The 19,904-nt window shown below is 44.7% G+C and overlaps 1 protein-coding gene across 2 annotated transcripts in view; it reads right to left on the minus strand.

The window, feature by feature from the left end:
• The window catches only part of LOC106581221 (serine/threonine-protein kinase ULK2), a 54,354-nt gene that overhangs the window by 18,463 nt on the left and 15,987 nt on the right, over window positions 1–19,904 (minus strand). For both annotated transcript variants that reach the window (XM_014163134.2, XM_014163133.2), the window contains exons 4-6: window positions 5,574–5,606; window positions 2,303–2,339; window positions 140–313 (exon numbers count right to left, since the gene is read on the minus strand). In XM_014163134.2, the coding sequence (XP_014018609.1) occupies window positions 140–313; window positions 2,303–2,339; window positions 5,574–5,606 (244 nt within the window). The remainder of the gene's footprint in view (window positions 1–139; window positions 314–2,302; window positions 2,340–5,573; window positions 5,607–19,904) is intronic.

The following is a 19,904-nucleotide window of genomic DNA, read 5'->3' on the forward strand; positions in this document are numbered from 1 at the left end:
ATACACAGTATAAACAGTATTTATATCATAGAAACATTATGAAGTTGTGAAGAATTAAAGGGATAGTTGTCTTTTTGAAGTTTTAGCTTAGTTTTAACTGAGTGTGTGTTGTGTTTGAGGGGCTGGTTTGTTCAGTCACCTATTTTGATGCGGATGCCGTTGATGCTGGATCTCTTGCGACTCGTGTATGACAGCAGAATGTTCTGTGGTTTCAGGTCTCGGTGGATGATGCCTTTACTGTTGAGGATCCTCATTGCTGCTGCTATCTGCTGGAGGAACACCCTCAGAGTGTCTTCTCTCAGTGTCCCCTTGGCTAGGGAGAGCAGAGAGGAGGGAAAAAAACTACTTACCCACAATCCTTCATTATACAGTAGAAATGTATTGGCACATAATGTATGATGACCAGGGATGTAGTGGTAAAAGACTACTACACCCACACTGGCTATAAGCATATTTTATTGATACAAAACTACATTACTCATACTGCACGGAAACTCTATAAAGGACATTATCCACCCACTATGCACTAGTCTAGAGGCCATAGAGACAACTTTTTACAACTATTTCACACACTGTTTCACTCACACCAATCATTAACATGTTTTTACATTTTCAGATTGAGATTTTAGTCATTTAGCAGACACTCGTATCTAAAACAACTTACAGTAGTGAGTACATCCATTTCATACTTTTCCCCTGTGGGAAACAAAACCCACAACTCTGGCATTGCAAGCACTATGCTCAACCAACTGAGCCACATGGGACCCATACCAAACATTTGCCAGCAGTTATACACACTCAATACCCCCATCTCCCTAATGTATTGCATTAATTACTGATTGCCTCAGCTTACATTTAAGTGATTTAGATGCATTTCTCTCATTGATATAGGTGCATTAAAACTTCTACATCAGGATGCATTGGGAGAGCTCTGTCACCACAACTGCACACAGAATCCAAGGGAAAGCAACCCGCACAAAATGCTTATTCTGCAAGTAGTCTACATCTTCTATGCAAGCACAGCTGAATAGAATAGTAATTGTTTGAACATTAGCAGCCTAAGTAATAAAAGTATTAACAGTGAAGATTACTGTAGTTAGCATAAGAGGTCAGGCAGTGGAGTGTGTCTGGTCCTGCATGTACTGGTTGCAGTGAAACAATAACATTAGCTAATCCAGTGAGCTGCTAGCTTAGAGGATTCCTGGGTCTCTAAAGAGTAAACCAAACCATTATGGTCACAATGGATCTTGTGTCAATCTAACCATATATATATATATATAAAAAAAGAAAGAAAGAAAGAAGAGAGAAAAAAAAAAAAAGAAAGAAAGAAAGAAAGAAAGAAAGAAAGAAAGAAAGAAAGAAAGAAAGAAAGAAAGAAAGAAAGAAAGAAAGAGAGAGAGAGAGAGAGAGAGAGAGAGAGAGAGAGAGAGAGAGAGAGAGAGAGAGAGAGAGAGAAAGAAAGAAAGAAAGAAAGAGAGAGAAAGAAAGAAAGAAAGAGAGAGAAAGAGAAAGAAAGAGAAAGAGAAAGAGAGAGAGAGAGAGCGCCCAACAGAAAGGGGGAGAGAGCGACTGTGCGTGCACGCTAGAAGAGAGAGGTACAGACACTGTACCGTGCCCTGAGGTGACGTGAGAGCGTGCACCTGTACAACATAAAAAAACAGTTCCCCTGATAACAAGGGAATCAGAACACAACATAAGGACCAGAGTCCAAAACACTGCTTTCCTCTGTTCACCAGTGTCTACACTGAACCTGGTGCACTGGGACGTTCTGTTCCTCAGTACCTTTTTAGACTCCCCGTTGAACTCTTGTTATGGTGCCCATTTCATGATGAGCTCTTTCTTTCTCTGTTACTCAACTGTAGCTCTGCTAGGATTAACGCATAACTACCTGCTGTTGACATTGACATATATATGCAAATATGACCCATAGCAACAGGGAGACAGGTGTGTGTTATGCAATTCACTGCTATACCAATAAAATCAACGATATATCATGTAGACCTCCACAAGCAGCATCCTATTAAGACGTTCAGTGCTTGGTGCTTTCTTGTGAAGCATTATGAGAGAGGAGTGACCTTTGAGACTCAGCTATGCTGACCTTGGTGCTAAAGAAGGAACCCATTGTGTCATATCACTGTGTTGGCTCCTACACACAACATTCCCTTGCATTGGGAACACACAACACACACAGACAGACGGCAGATAGAGACGTACACAAAAGTACCCACACTCCTCTCCACCGCTAGTTACTTTGTTTTGATGAATAATACCCAGTGTGTGTTGAGATTAGTGTGATGCTTACCTTGCAGATAGTCAGCCAGATCGCCACCGTTGCAGTACTGTGCGGAGGAACAAGACAAACAAAACCATTCTATTAGCAGTCTGTGTAAGAACAACACAGATTAGCAGTATCAAGCTGTGTGTGTGTGTGTGTGTGTGTGTGTGTGTGTGTGTGTGTGTGTGTGTGTGTGTGACCACAAAGCCCAGATAACCAAGGGTCTCATCAATTAAAATCTGATGAATGGCTGTGCTGTTATCAGTACTGACAGTCTCTGTTAATCCTGGCATTAGTCAACACAGAGAGCAGGAAGGACAGAGTGTGAGGGAGAGTAGTCCAAGAAAGAGAGTGAGAGAGTTAGAAAAAATGTGCAAGGGAGCAGGGGAGAGAAAAGTAGAGAAACAGAGGGGAGCTAATGGGTAGGCTAATTTATGCTAGCATCTACCCCGTCTGTCCACCATTTTCCAGTTCCGTGAGTTTAACCGTAACAGTAAAAGCCTTGGTTTCATGCATGTTAACATCAGAAGCCTCCTCCCTAAATGTGTTTTATTCACTGCTTTAGCACACTCTGCCAACCCTGAAGTCCTAGCCATGTCTGAATCCTGGCTTAGGAAGGCCACCAAAAATTCAGAAATGTCCATTCCCAACTTGAGGCTGTCACCACCGATAAATCTACGATAATCAAGAATTTCAATAAGTATTTTTCTACAGCTGGCCATGCTTTCCACCTGGCTACCCCTACCCCGGTCAACAGCTCTGCACCCCTCATGGCAACTTGCCCAAGCCTCCCCCATTTCTCCTTCACCCAAATCCAGATAGCTTATGCTCTACTGAAAGAGCTTCAAAATCTGGGCTCCTACAAATCAGCTGGGCTAGACAATCTGGCCCCTCTATTTCTAAAATTATCCACCGCAATTGTTACAACCTCTCTTTTCTATCGTCTGAGATCCCTAAAGACTGGAAAGCTGCCGCGGTCATCCCCCTCTTCAAAGGGGGAGACACCCTAGACCCAAACTGTTACAGACCCATCTCTATCCTACCCTGCCTTTCTAAAGTCTTTGAAAGCCAAGTTAACAAACAGATCACCGACCATTTCGAATCCCACCGTACCTTCTCCGCTATGCAATCTGGTTTCCGAGCTGATCATGGGTGCACCTCAGCCACGCTCAAGGTCCTAAATGATATCATAACCGCCATCGATTAAAAGACAATACTGTGCAGCTGTATTCATCGACCTGGCCAAGGCTTTCGACTCTGTCAACCACCATATTCTTATCGGCAGACTCAACAGCCTGGGTTTCTCAAATGACTGCCTCGCCTGGTTCACCAACTACTTCTTAGATAGAGTTCAGTGTGTCAAATTGGAGGGACTGTTGTCCGAACCTCTGGCAGTCTCTATGGGGGTGCCACACGGTTCAATTCTCAGGCCGACTCTTTTCTCTGTATACATCAATGATGTCGCTCTTGCTGCTGGTGATTCTCTGATCCACCTCTACGCAGACGACACCATTCTGTATACTTCTGGCCCTTCTTTGGTCACTGTTAACAAACCTCCAGACGAGCTTCAACGCCATACAACTCTTCTTCCGTGGCCTCCAACTGCTCTTAAATGCAAGTAAAATTAAATGCACGCTCTTCAACCGATCGCTGCCTGCACCCACCCCCCCGACTAGCATCACTACTCTGGATGGTTCTGACTTAGAATACGTGGACAACTACAAATACCTAGGTGTCTGGTTAGACTGTAAACTCTCCTTCCAGACTCACATTAAGCATCTCCAATCCAAAATTAAATCTAGAATCGGCTCCTTCACTCATGATGCCAAACATACCCTATCCTACCGACCCTTGACTTCGGCGATGTCATTTACAAAACAGCCTCCAACACTCTACTCAGCAAATTGGATGTAGTCTATCACAGTGCCATCCGTTTTGTCACCAAAGCCCCATTTACTACCCACCACTGCGACCTGTATGCTCTCATTGGCTGACCCTCGCTTCATATTTATCGCCAAACCCACTGGCTCCAGGTCATCTATAAGTCTTTGCTAGTTAAAGCCCCGCCTTATCTCAGCTCACTGGTCACCATAGCAGCACCCACCCGTTGCACGCGCTTCAGCAGGTATATTTCACTGGTCACCCCCAAAGCCAACTCCTCATTTGGCCACCTTTCCCTTCCAGTTCTCTGCTGCCAGTGACTGGAACGAATTGCAAAAATCACTGAAGCTGGAGACTTATCTCTCCCTCACTAACTTTAAGCATCAGCTGTCAGAGCAGCTTACCGATCATTGCACCTGTACATAGCCCATCCCACCCAACTACCTCATCGCCATATTGTTTTTTTTTTTTTTTTGCTCCTTTGCACTCCAGTATCTCTACTTGCATATTCATCTTCTGCACATCTATCACTCCAGTGTTTAATTGCTAAATTGTAATTATTTTGCCACTATGGCCTATTTATTGCCTTACCTACCTAATCGTACTACATTTGCACACACTGTATATAGACATTTCTATTTTGTTATTGACTGTACGTATGTTTATCCGATGTGTAACTCTGTGTTGTTTGTATCGCACTGCTTTGCTCCATCTTGGCCAGATCGCAGTTGTAAATGAGAACACCAATTAAATCCTGTTGGTTACCAAAGCTTCCTCTGACCAAAGCATTGGTTTGATCTGGCCTTAAAGAGCCTCTGCCTTATCACAGTGACCGGTAGGATCTGACTCCAGTTCAGTTTATTACCACACCATGTTGGTTTACCCTTGGTACAGGAAAATCAATTCCAGCTCAGATCCTTATTGACATGAGACACGGGTAGATGGATGCTCTGTGTGTATGTCCATCCTTTTACTGCAAGCAGCAGAGGCATTGAGCAGGGTTTCAATAACACATTCTTAGGGGTCCGCCATAACCACAGAATTCTAGGGTAACAATATATTTCACTATTATGGGGGTGCCCACATTGATTGCTGTAAAGTTTGGGATGAAATGATTGGATAAGGGCCCACAATTATATTCTAGTGAATCTATCCTATTAAGTTCTGTGTGAGGACAATCATTTATGAGGTACACTGCACACAAATAATGTTTGATCAAATAAAAAGACTGCTTTGCTTCATACTGAGAGCCTCTCTCTGCAGCCTCTCATAGGACTGAGGAAATGACCATGTGCACGTGGAGAGAGAGTGAGCAGCTAGAGAGAGGGGAGAGGTATCAACACAAAGATAGAGACCCTGGCAGCTTACAGGCAGCTCAGCAGAAGAAGTTGCATTCTGACAGTGTGACACCACCTACCTCCATGACCAGGAACACAGAGTTGGGAGTTTCCTGAATGAGAGGAGAGAAACAACATGGGTTAGAGTGATCTCTCACAACACCTGTCACATCCACTACTGTAGAGGACCAGCTTCGTCAAACAGACTGACATGTATGCACGGCGTAGACAGATATAGTCTACATACTGTACAGATGGATCATATGTGTACAGTACAGAGAATTGGATTCCCTTGCCACCAAGCATGAACTGAAGCCCATAGCACATAACTGATCTGGATTAGATCCGTACAGTAGAGTTGCTGGCTCCAATCTACAGACACATTGACACCCTCATCCTTCATCTCACACTGTGCGACTGACATGGGGTTAAGATCAAATTGGCACACCTCAAGAAAACGTGCCATCAGTTAGTGAACCCCTCACCTCCAAGCTGTGTCGTGCTACCGTCTACATTCTTGAAGGGAAAGGAACAGAGTTCATTACACAGCAGGGTCAAGCTGAGATTGTTGGGGGGTGTGTGTGTGTGTGTGTGTGTGTGTGTGTGTGTGTGTGTGTGTGTGTGTTCGGGGCTATTGGGTTCAAGGGAACTGGGCAATGTGACAGATATAGGAGACACCTTGTCAACATGGTGATGGAGGAGCTAAGAAGATGCTGGACAGGAGCCAAGTAACACAAAATCAGGCCTCCAGGTTAAGCAAGCAAGCTCACATGTATTTGGGGGAGTGTGTGTGTGTGTGTGTGTGTGTGTGTGTGTGTGTGTGTGTGGTGTCAGGTTGAGGGTACTGCATCATATGGCAGATCGAGCAGCTTGCCATGTGCATGAAGTTATCAACAACAACCATAAAAAAAATAAACTGTCGTCACACATTTTCCAATCCCTTCAGCGCCATTCTAAGTAGGCTATCTATGATTAGATCCAGAAGTGTTTCTTGTGACAAGACCATGCAAAGCCTTTCCATGATTGATTCTAGGTAAAGGAAATAGCCTGTCACATGAAAGGCTTCTTTAATCTCTAACGAGCGTATGAGTTCAAGACAATTTAATGTCATTATTTTCTGTGTACCATACTAACAAATCAAAGGGTCTCAGAAAATCAATTCCTTGACTACCAACAGCCATACTAGTCAGTTATTGGACTGCATTACTCTCTGGTTCTAATTATCTCTCAGCCAAGGTCTCCAGTTGGAGAGCAAAAACCACTGCCTTCGCTCTGCAAACCAGCCACCCATTAATTCCACTTCAGCTTTTTTCCTGTCAGCTGACCTGTCAGCCTACACTTGGCTTATTGGCTGGGCCCCTTCCTCCCTGACCAATCCCATTGGCTTGTGGCTGTGGATAGTGGGAAAATGGATTTCAATCGGTGTGTGTGTGTGTGTGTGTGTGTGTGTGTGTGTGTGTGTGTGTGTGTGTGTGTGTGTGTGTGTGTGTGTGTGTGTGTGTGTATGGGGTGGCTGATATTGGCCTGGGGACTAGCCGTTTTCAGCCTCTGCACTATACTGGTTGATGCGGGGATGGGGACTGGGAGAGGAAGAATAAGAGGAAAGGAAAGATGGGAGTTGGCCAGGCTGTACACTGTCCTGGAGGGGGAGGGTAACTGATATGTGAGAGGTACAAATACAGGACAGCCTCACCCCCTTTAACCTCCAGCCCTCAGTAGGTTGAAAATGAACTGTCTATGCCACTAGAAAACCTATCCTACAATAGAGTCCAAAACCTCTTCCATGGTCCAAATCTAGACTAAGTGACACTGTATTTTCTAAGGCAGTGGTTGGTTACAGCTGTTGCTATTATCAACATGTTTACCACGAGAGGAGACACCCAATGAGTCAGAATGTTACTGATACTCAAAACACTATCTGTTAAAGAATTAGACTTTGGACACACACAAGACCTGCCAACAGGGTTATTCTACATAACCCTCCTTCCTCAAAAGGAATACGGCAAAACAAAAACAGCAGCACAAACATGTCTGCTTCATGCTATCCAACATCAGCAGCCCCACAAACACAGGCAGTCATATTCCACTTATAAAAGCATTTCACAATCTTTCTATTGCCATCCACTTGTTAGATGGAAAACCACAGTCACCAGGCGATCCAGCCAGAGTTATGCCACAAACAAGCTTTGATCGATGCTCTTCTAGGAAACACTGGAAGGAAGTGTACTACATCAGCTCTAAGAAATGTTGCTGTCTTGAGGGAAACTCAAAACATCCCCCAAGCATTTTCCACTGCTTCAGCCCTCCACCTCAGACATTTGTAGAATGTCAGCCACTCTAGAGCCGGACCAAAACAACAACATATTCTCAGTGTGTCGGTCCTGCTTGTTGCATCACACGATTGACTCCATGAGTGCTGGGCTACATAAGAATGAAGGGGGGAAGGTAACAGTGGGAGAAGATGGGGGGAGGGCCGGCTTGGCTCAGTTTAAAATTGCTGAAGACTTTAGAGAATAGGGTTCCATATGTGGACTGGAAATCCACCCGGCACGCATCTGTTACACAAAGAGCATTCTGAGAACCAAGTATCTAGCCTAGTCTAATATTACTGCATGCTAGATACATAGCTGTGTCACACCCTATGACAGACACTGTGGTGATTATATGACGCTTGCTATGATGATTATACGATGCTGAGAGAGCGTTGTTCTGTTAATGTGTTTCAGAGACAGGGTGAACCCTTAGGGGGACATACTGCTTTGTTAGTGGTGGCACGGGACCTGTTGGTGTTTTCATCACACATGTGCACAATACACACACACACACACACACACACACACACACACACACACACACACACACACACACACACACACACACACACACACACACACACGGGTGATCTACTCACAGTGGAAGGGCACAGACTGTCCCTATGGGAGAACCTAATGTCCTGCAAAGGCATCACATCATATACAACCTGGCAATGTCTCTCTATGAGATCACCATTTTAGGTCACGAGTGTCCAGAAATTAGGCCAACTAACAAGAGGTATCCTGCGCCTCTTCCCCCTCCTTAGGCCAAGACAAGGCAGAGGAGTATAGAAAAGGCAGTACTGTACAATAAAGAATGTCAGGAAAATATTGACTCATGAAATGAGATGCCTCTAGCATAACACTTTCTCCTTGCTTGGTGCATATGGAACCAAATATGCATGTTTGTGTTATTTTTCCTCACTTAGGGCGAACAAAGCACACAAACTACCCCCAGCTTTTCTAAGACCTACAGTACTATAGTTTACCATCCCATCAACTTTTTCCCACCTTTTCTTTAGATATGAAAGGTATTGCCGGTATCAAAGCCAAACGACCTAGTCGCTGTAAATGAGATTGTGTTCTCAGTCAACTTACCTGGTAAAATATGGGTTAAAGAAAGAAATAAAAAACATTTCGGTAAAGTTCTGCATACGGCTTAGTATAAAACGTAGCCGTAATGCTGAGGCGGCATTGGCACACACTACGCTCTTAAACTCTTGCTAGGCAGCGCCCTGTTACCATCCTCCTGGCAGTTCTAAACTTTGCAAGGCATCTAGCCCATCTCTTGGCATAGCCCAGCACTTAGCATGCACTGTTTTCTTAACCACAATGGGATGGATCCAGAAATAATTACAGTGGGAATAAATATCACTGAATTATGAAAATACTGGAATGAAGTAGGCTAATGCAACTGAAGGCATGTATCAAATGGTTGCTTACTGAAACTCCCAAAGTAATCCTTGAAATATATTTTAAGCAATAGCCTACCTGCGTGTGGTCAACTAGATGATAATTTCAGCACCATTTTGATTGGGACAGCGCCACCCCTCTGATTTGAGACATGCGTGGGGGCTCATCTTGATAGATTAATGTATGTCAGACTTTTGTTTTCACTGAATCTTCATTTGGATATTGGTTAGGCTACAATTAGGCTAGGGAAATGTTATCTAAGTTGAGGTGAATGCTGCTCATCATCATCATCTTGTCTAGTTGGCTCATTTATTACAACATTTTGCCATCGTATCTAGTTTGCGAGTGAAGAGAAAAATAATCCACTTGTTAGTCGCTTAGTATCCTAGGCCTACTCCCAACCAAAAATCTGCGACTTCACTGGCTTGTCTGGCTTTTTCACTGGCTTGGGTGACTTTAACCTCCCCACGTCTACCTTTGACTCATTCCTCTCTGCCTCCTTCTTTCCACTCCTCTCCTCTTTTGACCTCACCCTCTCACCTTCCCCCCCTACTCACAAGGCAGGCAATACGCTTGACCTCATCTTTACTAGATGCTGTTCTTCCACTAATCTCATTGCAACTCCCCTCCAAATCTCCGACCACTACCTTGTATCCTTTTCCCTCTTGCTCTCATCCAACACTTCTCGCTCTGCCCCTACTCGGATGGTATTGCGCCGTCCCAACCTTCGCTCTCTCTCTCCCGCTACTCTCTCCTCTTCCATCCTATCATCTCTTCCCTCTGCTCAAACCTTCTCCAACCTATCTCCTGATTCTGCCTCCTCAACCCTCCTCTCCTCCCCTTTCTGCATCCTTTGATTTTCTCTGTCCCCTATCCTCCAGGCCGGCTCGGTCCTCCCCTCCTGCTCCGTGGCTCGACGACTCACTACGAGCTCACAGAACAGGGCTCCGGGCAGCCGAGCGGAAATGGAGGAAAACTCGCCTCCCCTGCGGACCTGGCATCCTTTCACTCCCTCCTCTCTACATTCTCCTCTTCTGTCTCTGCTGCTAAAGCCACTTTCTACCACTCTAAATTCCAAGCATCTGCCTCTAACCCTAGGAAGCTCTTTGCTACCTTCTCCTCCCTCCTGAATCCTCCTCCCCCTCCCCCCCTCCTCCCTCTCTGCGGATGACTTCGTCAACCATTTTGAAAAGAAGGTTGACGATATCCGATCCTCGTTTGCTAAGTCAAACGACACCGCTGGTCCTGCTCACACTGCCCTACCCTGTGCTTTGACCTCTTTCTCCCCTCTCTCTCCAGATGAAATCTCGCGTCTTGTGACGGCCGGCCGCCCAACAACCTGCCCCCTTGACCCTATCCCCTCCTCTCTTCTCCAGACCATTTCCGGTGACCTTCTCCCCTTCCTCACCTCGCTCATCAACTCATCCTTGACCGCTGGCTACGTCCCTTCCGTCTTCAAGAGAGCGAGAGTTGCACCCCTTCTGAAAAAAACCTACACTCGATCCCTCCGATGTCAACAACTACAGACCAGTATCCCTTCTTTCTTTTCTCTCCAAAACTCTTGAACGTGCCGTCCTTGGCCAGCTCTCCTGCTATCTCTCTCAGAATGACCTTCTTGATCCTAATCAGTCAGGTTTCAAGACTGGGCATTCAACTGAGACTGCTCTTCTCTGTGTCACGGAGGCTCTCCGCACTGCTAAAGCTAACTCTCTCTCCTCTGCTCTCATCCTTCTAGACCTATCTGCTGCCTTTGATACTGTGAACCATCAGATCCTCCTCTCCACCCTCTCCGAGTTGGGCATCTCCGGCGCGGCCCACGCTTGGATTGCGTCCTACCTGACAGGTCGCTCCTACCAGGTGGCGTGGCGAGAATCTGTCTCCGCACCATGCGCTCTCACCACTGGTGTCCCCCAGGGCTCTGTTCTAGGCCCTCTCCTATTCTCGCTATACACCAAGTCACTTGGCTCTGTCATATCCTCACATGGTCTCTCCTATCATTGCTATGCAGACGACACACAATTAATCTTCTCCTTTCCCCCTTCTGATAACCAGGCGGCGAATCGCATCTCTGCATGTCTGTCAGACATATCAGTGTGGATGACGGATCACCACCTCAAGCTGAACCTCGGCAAGACGGAGCTGCTCTTCCTCCCGGGGAAGGACTGCCCGTTCCATGATCTCGCCATCACGGTTGACAACTCCCTTGTGTCCTCCTCCCAGAGTGCTAAGAACCTTGGCGTGATCCTGGACAACACCCTGTCGTTCTCCACTAACATCAAGGCGCTGACCCGATCCTGTAGGTTCATGCTCTACAACATTCGCAGAGTACGACCCTGCCTCACACAGGAAGCGGCGCAGGTCCTAATCCAGGCACTTGTCATCTCCCGTCTGGATTACTGCAACTCGCTGTTGGCTGGGCTCCCTGCCTGTGCCATTAAACCCCTACAACTCATCCAGAACGCCGCAGCCCGTCTGGTGTTCAACCTTCCCAAATTCTCTCACGTCACCCCGCTCTTCCACTCTCTCCACTGGCTTCCAGTTGAAGCTCGCATCCGCTACAAGACCATGGTGATTGCCTACAGAGCTGTGAAGGGAACGGCACCTCCATACCTTCAGGCTCTGATCAGGCCCTACACCCAAACAAGGGCACTGTGTTCATCCACCTCTGGCCTGCTCGCCTCCCTACCTCTGAGGAAGCACAGTTCCCGCTCAGCCCAGTCAAAACTGTTCGCTGCTCTGGCACCCCAATGGTGGAACAAGCTCCCTCACGACGCCAGGACAGCGGAGTCAATCACCACCTTCCGGAGACACCTGAAACCCCACCTCTTTAAGGAATACCTAGGATAGGATAAAGTAATCCTTCTAACCCCCCCCCTTAAAAGATTTAGATGCACTATTGTAAAGTGGTTGTTCCACTGGATATCATAAGGTGAATGCACCAATTTGTAAGTCGCTCTGGATAAGAGCGTCTGCTAAATGACTTAAATGTAATGTAATGTTGTCTGATAATCAATGTGATTTTGTGTCACTGAATCTTCATTACTATAGGCTATTTGGTTAATTGGTTTGCGGATGGGAAAATAAGTGGAGGTGGTTTGCTCATCTATAACTGATCAGAAACATTTAGCATGCAGTAACATAGCCTAAATCAAGAGTAGGCCTATTATTTTGCTCAATCGCGTATAACTCCAAAAGCCTGCATAGGGTGTGAAATATGAACACCAGACTTGTATGCTTTTGAAAATAGGACTGATATTTTCTTATCGGTATGGTGACGATAAGACCCTACACCTGCTCCCGAACAAAGTGTAGTGGATGAAATGAGATGGAACAAAGAGATGAAATGTGGATAAAAATAGCATGTTCTTGAGCTCTGTTTCAAAATATCATTTTTTTAATATGACAGCGGTTCCACATTTCCCCATGATCTAAGCTGCGTGGGAAGAATATTTTATATTCCATTATATTCTTCTTAATATAAAATATATGTCTGTGACTGTGATCGGGTAAGTGTGTCTTTTCAGTTTAAATGAACATAATAACGAACTACTGATTTCATTTGGATGGCGCAGCCATGGCTGCACAGACCCGTAACATCCAGCTATTCTATTCCTTAGAAAATACATTTTATTAGTCTTATAAATGTTTCTTAGGACCTGCCTAAACAAATTAATAAAGGATTTCCTTTTGATGGTGTATATTCTCAATGGATTTATGAAAATAGATGCCCACCAAGATCTCCACACCACTACCACCACTCCTCCCTGGCATGCGCACGGGAGGTATAAAAGGCTATGCAGGCAAGACTGTGGTAAAAAGGGGCGTGTTTGTAAGGGGGCCATAAACATTGCCCACTTTGTTTTACATGCTAAATACCATAAATCTTATGTGAAAGCAGTATGTGTGTGTGTGGGAGATTTGAGTGTGCTGGGAGGGAGTTGCTAACTGCTACAGTATGGCGAATGTTCTAACCCATTTAACGGGCTGTAAAGAAAAGCCAGATGATGGAATACAGAGGGGCAGGCAGTTAGTTTTCTAGGAAAACCGACAGAATTCCTGAAATCTCCCATGTGCGCCAAGAACAAGTTGTACTGCCCAGAGCCCACCCCTTATTTTTATCAAGTCATCCCCCCGCCCCGTTTACCTCGCTTTACCTCCCCTTCTTTCCACACACACACACACTCTCTCGCTGATGCTAGGATACAGTGTTCTACCAGAGTTCAGAAGAAGTTTTGAAAGCTTCAACCACGGGACTACCTCACAGACGCATGACTCTTCAACTTCATAAACAAATCCGCCTCCTACCCTGCCTCTCTTCTTTCTAGGGATGCACATTTTGGTCAATTTAACTGCTGACTAACTGACCCTTATTAACCAGTAAAAAGAAATAATAATCCAAACAGTAAAATGACGTGACCAACAGAAAATACTATCAGAGATCTGTCTATAATGACGAGATGCTCATGTTTCCGCCCTAACAATGGTAATCGTCCCAAGGCGAGAAGGCAGACGACAAGCTTAGGCCCAAAATAAGCCCATAGAAACGCATTGGACTTATTTTGAACAGATTTTGGTGAGAGTGAAACCTCTCGAGTCACCTCTTCCTCTCTAAAACTATGCATGCATACAAGGACTGGACATTTTTCATTAAGAGCTTAATGGAAACATGCAACAATATCCAGCCGATCTTCTTCCAGTCAAAAGACTGTAGCTTATTATTCAACTCCTGGAATGAAGCAGCTAATAACACGTCATTTTCAAACATTTACCAAAAATGCATTATGGGGAAGACACAGTTGTAAACAGCACACCTAATGCGAGCAGTTCCATATGTGACAGAGATGAACATCTAATAGCAACTACTATGATGGGTTGCTAATATGACTAAGATTGTGCTTCTGGACAATGAAAGAAAGTTGATATGAAAACCAATACAAGAGGAGAGAAATGCTGATTAATGGCATGAGGAAGTCTTTATAAAATAATTGCCACCACGTTTCTGTGGATGGATTTTCAAAGCTACTTTGAAGCACGGTAAGACATGCCTAATTATTTGAAGTAAAGTAAACAATTATACTGCCTCAAGCTGACATTGCAAAGTGGTGGGTTACGTCTGATAGTCAACGGTCGGCAGGCATCCATCCGAATGGCGAACGGGAGGCACGGTTTACCAGTTGAGATTGAGAAATAAAAATAGATCCTTTTTAATCTTGGCTCCAAAGTTAACACGCAATTGTATTTAGCATTTGTTATTTGTTGCACAATGACTGGGCTTACAAAAGCAGGTTTCACTCCCGTAGCCTGCAGGCTTTTTGAGTAGCTAGTCTCATGCTAACTGACAGGTGGTAGGCTATTCCGCTCATCAAACTAGGCTCTGTATGCTGTGCGCGTGTGATAAATAAAATGTATGACGATGTAATAAAGATAATCTAACGTTTTACCTAATGATATATAAGGAGGGCATTTGCACAACATGTTTCACAACAGCACACAACAAAACTCCAGAGACATATTGAGCAACCAACTGATACCAATCACGACCACACCCAGAGACTGATGGCGGACTAAGCACTCACACAAAAATGTCAAGACATGAAAGCACCCTAGCCACACGAACTGACCACTGGTGTAAAGAACAACATTCCATGAATATCGCAAGCACCCAGACACAAATTACCAGAAATACACACACACACACACACACTTAGGTGTGTTGGACTCCGAGGACAAAGGACACTGCCAAGGGCCAATGGGAAGTCGACACCACCTGGAGAGTGGACCGTCCCTCCACTCATCGACCAGTCAGGAGAGCGGACCTACTAGACTCAACGTCAACACACTGTTATTTCATTGTATAAATTGGATGTACACTATGTTTCGGGGCTCTCTTCTGCTAGTTCCCTATGAGCTAAACGAAGGAGTCCGTGCACGCTTTGCCAAATATCTTTGTCTCATAATAAACTGCCTTACTATAAACTGAATCCACCCGGTCCAACGTCTTGACTTGGTCTCCTTCTCAAATAACTAATCATCAACAACGACTAACAAAAATAATGCAAATTAACCTGTAGACTTACTTCTTTCCATTTTCGTTGTGGCTCTTATCGGTCGACCTCTCCCTCTCCTGTTTCATGTCTGGTGAATCGGTGAGGCCTGTGTACCAGGCTAGTGTCGTAGATGCCAATTCAAGATGGTCTCGAATCCATTTCAATGCCTTATGGGTCTACCACTTACACACACACACACTCTCACTCTCTGCAGTGAACTTTTAATGAAATAGCAGGTATGTACCGAGCCATGCTGTACAGCCTGGGCTGTGTCAGCCTGGAGAGAGACTCTGTGATTACTGTTCTCTGCATCACACTGCTGCCTCCCTCCCTCCCGCTTAATGTTAACAGCTCCATAAAGAAGAGCTGGGACAGACGTAGCCTAGCTAGTGTTGCATAGGCCTGTTATTATGATATAAGCCTAATGAGCAGAACACCTCAGAATCAGAATAAGCTCTGTAACCTTCCTGTCACCCAGCCCTACACCCATACTGGCTTTATAAACATGACTCCTTTCTGAAAACACTAATTAGTTATATTGAGTCCTTTATCAGACGTTGGTTTCATTTCCACAGAGACTTCCAATACGTGCAGGAGATAAAAACAGTCGGAAATCTCACACGCATAGGGGTTCACAAAGAATATGTGTGAAACTAGTCAGTGCATGGTTAGAGACCACATTCACACTAATATGTCAGGTATTAGCACACACACTGGTGTGTCAGAAGACCAGGAATAGCAACAGTGTGATTGTGTGAGAGCACGCGTGTGTGTACACTAGTGATTGCACGTGATAGAGTAGTTGTGTGTATGTGTGTGTGTGTGTACACTAGTGATTGCACGTGATAGAGTAGTTGTGTGTGTGTGTGTATATACAGTCGTGGCCAAAAGTTTTGAGAATGACACAAATATTAATTTTCACAAAGTCTGCTGCCTCAGTTTGTATGATGGCAATTTGCATATACTCCAGAATGTTATGAAAAGCGATCAGATGAATTGCAATTAATTGCAAAGTCCCTCTTTGCCATGCAAATTAACTAAATCCCCCAAAAACATTTCCACTGCATTTCAGCCCTGCCACAAAAGGACCAGCTGACATCATGTCAGTGATTCTCTCGTTAACACAGGTGTGAGTGTTGACGAGGCTGGAGATCACTCTGTCATGCTGATTGAGTTCGAATAACAGACTGGAAGCTTCAAAAGGAGGGTGGTGCTTGGAATCATTGTTCTTCCTCTGTCAATCAAGGTTACCTGCAAGGAAACACGTGCCTTCATCATTGCTTTGCACAAAAAGGGCTTCACAGGCAAGGATATTGCTGCCAGTAAGATTGCACCTAAATCAACCATTTATCGGATCATCAAGAACTTCAAGGAGAGCGGTTCAATTGTTGTGAAGAAGGCTTCAAGGCGCCCAAGAAAGTCCAGCAAGCGCCAGGACCGTCTCCTAAAGTTGATTCAGCTGCGGGATTGGGGCACCACCAGTACAGAGCTTGCTCAGCAATGGCAGCAGGCAGGTGTGAGTGCATCTGCACACACAGTGAGGTGAAGACTTTTGGAGGATGGCCTGGTGTCAAGAAGGGCAGCAAAGAAGCCACTTCTCTACAGGAAAAACATCAGGGACAGACTGATATTTTGCAGAATGTACAGGGATTGGACTGCTGAGGACTGGGGTAAAGTTATTTTCTCTGATGAATCCCCTTTCCGATGTTTGGGGCATCTGGAAAAAAGCTTGTCCGGAGAAGACAAGGTGAGAGCTACCATCAGTCCTGTGTCATGCCAACAGTAAAACATCCTGAGACCATTCATGTGTGGGGTTGCTTCTCAGCCAAGGGAGTGGGCTCACTCACAATTTTGCCTAAGAACACAGCCATGAATAAAGAATGGTACCAACTCATCCCCCGAGAGCAACTTCTCCCAACTATCCAGGAACAGTTTGGTGATGAACAATGCCTTTTCCAGCATGATGGAGCACCTTGCCATAAGGTAAAAGTGATAACTAAGTGGCTCGGGGAACAAAACATTGATATTTTGGGTCCATGGCCAGGAAACTCCCTAGACCTTAATCCCATTGAGAACTTGTGGTCAATCCTCAAGAGGCAGGTGGACAAACAAAAACCCACAAAGTCTGACAAACTCCAAGCATTGATTATGCAAGAATGGGCTGCCATCAGTCAGGATGTGGCCCAGAAGTTAATTGACAGCATGCCAGGGCAGATTGCAGAGGTCTTGAAAAAGAAGGGTCAACACTGCAAATATTGACTCTTTGCATCAACTTCATGTAATTGTCAATAAAAGCCTTTGACACTTATGAAATGCTTGTAATTAATCTTCAGTATTCCATAGTAACATCTGACAAAAATATCTAAAGACACTGAAGCAGCAAACTTTGTGAAAATTAATATTTGTCATTCTCAAAACTTGCGGCCACGACTGTACTAGTGATTGCTGTGTGTGTGTACGTGATAGAGTAGTTGTGTGTGTGTGTACACACTAGTGATTGCTGTGAGTGTGTACGTGATAGATGGAGTAGTTGTGTGTGTGTGTGCGTGTGTGTGTGTGTGTGTGTGTGTACACACTAGTGATTGCTGTGAGTGTGTACGTGATAGATGGAGTAGTTGTGTGTGTGTGTGTGTGTACACTAGTGATTGCTGTGAGTGTGTACGTGATAGATGGAGTAGGTGTGTGTGTGTGTGTACACTAGTGATTGCTGTGAGTGTGTACGTGATAGATGGAGTAGGTGTGTGTGTGTGTGTGTGTGTGTGTACACTAGTGATTGCTGTGAGTGTGTACGTGATAGATGGAGTAGTTGTGTGTGTGTGTGTGTGTGTGTGTGTGTGTGTGTGTGTGTGTGTGTGTGTACACTAGTGATTGCTGTGAGTGTGTACGTGATAGATGGAGTAGTTGTGTGTGTGTGTGTGTGGAGGTCTCTGCATAGCCTTCATAGGGTATACTGTATACTACACATGAATGATTGATATCACAAGGTCTGTGATGTTTGTGTCTATAGGCTAGGCTTTATGTTTTGCCCACATTGAGATCTAAAGGAGCCCTCACCGTGAAGCGGGCCTTTCAAGCAGCGTTCTCTAACGAGGCACCACCTCACACTCCTACAAACACGCAGTGACAGTCCTCCTACCCTCAGCTAATGACCGTCGACTGTAAACAGACCACACTTGCTTAATTGGCCTTTCAGGGGTGTGGCATCGATAACCACTAGCGGCCCTCCACAGGCTAATATCTAGGCCTATATCTGAATCCAGATGTCAGGTCTAGTTTTTGTTCTTTTACTACTTGGACAAAAAATGTTTGTCCAAGTAGTAAAATAACATTTTTTTTAATTTTTATTCAGCAATACCAAGAATTCAGCCCAAAAATATATAATTGCAGAAATCCCAATTATTCCCCCAAATAAAAAAATCAGTTCCAACGTATTCCCACAAATAAATATGTGAACGTGTCTCAGTGCAAATAAGGTATGACATTTTTATTTTCAAATACAAATCTCTTTTTGGGCTTAGTTGTGGTCAATTTGCAGTGTCAAATTAATATAATTATGTTCCGCCCCCCCACCCCCCCCAAAAGAAAATCAGCCCGTGGCTGAATCTAGTTGCTTACCCCCATGTTAGGCCTTGCTAAATGTTAAAGCTACAATATTTAATGTTTTGAGCAACCTTACCAAATTCACATAGAAATGTGAGTTATAGATCTGTCATTCTCAATAAAAGCAAGTCTAGGAAGCAGTATAATCGGTTCTGTGTGTGGTATTTCTATGTTTCCTATTGTTGAGTTCGATTTTTGTATCTTTTACTATTGGTTTTGAACACCAGCTTCAAACAGTTGAAAATACATTATTTTTGGTTATAGAATTGTTTTTTTTAACCGCATTTGAGATTATATGGTGGAGCGATTTATACATATTGCACCTTTAACCGGGGCTCCATAAACATCCACAGGAATGAGGGCAAAGATGCATGAGCACCTGCTATCTTCTATTGGAAAGATAGGGTGGCAGCTGTCTTAGGTATTTGTCTCACAACAGCAACCTAGCCGACAATGGCAACTATTTTCCTTGTCAGTCAGAGGGAGAGGGGAGGGTGCCCCAATGCCCCCGCCAGGACAATGCTGTAACTCTGTCTGGTGGTTGTTGCACAAGCCCTATCATTTACAGCTCTCTGGGTAAACTGAGTGACCCGGCACATGTGGTGCAAGTCAGAACAGCTGAAGAGGCTGGGCAGAGGCCCACAGAGAGAGAGAGAGAGAATGATTAGAGAGACATGGAGATAAATAAAGATAAGGGAGATTGAAGAGTGAAAGGGAGAGAGAGAGAGAGAGAGAGAGAGAGAGATATATAGAGGGATGCATGGAGAAAGAGAGCGGAGTAGGAGAGGGATAGAGAAAAAAGGGAGGAAGGGAAAGAGGGAAGAATGACAGAGTGAGAAACCTAGCAGCAACAAAGCCAGAAGCCAACGTTCGCCCACACTTCTCCATTACAGTCAGGCTGCACATTCTGATGGTCACAGAGAGGGGAATAAACAACATAACACCAGAAAGACATACAGAAAGCCCAAGATTGTAACTGGGGACTGGAGGGGGGAATTCAAAACAAAGGAGAGAAATGAGAGAGTGCAATAGAAAGAGA

The sequence above is a fragment of the Salmo salar genome, chromosome ssa20 (genome assembly GCF_905237065.1).
Source record: "Salmo salar chromosome ssa20, Ssal_v3.1, whole genome shotgun sequence".
Classification (NCBI taxonomy): Eukaryota; Metazoa; Chordata; class Actinopteri; order Salmoniformes; family Salmonidae; genus Salmo; species Salmo salar.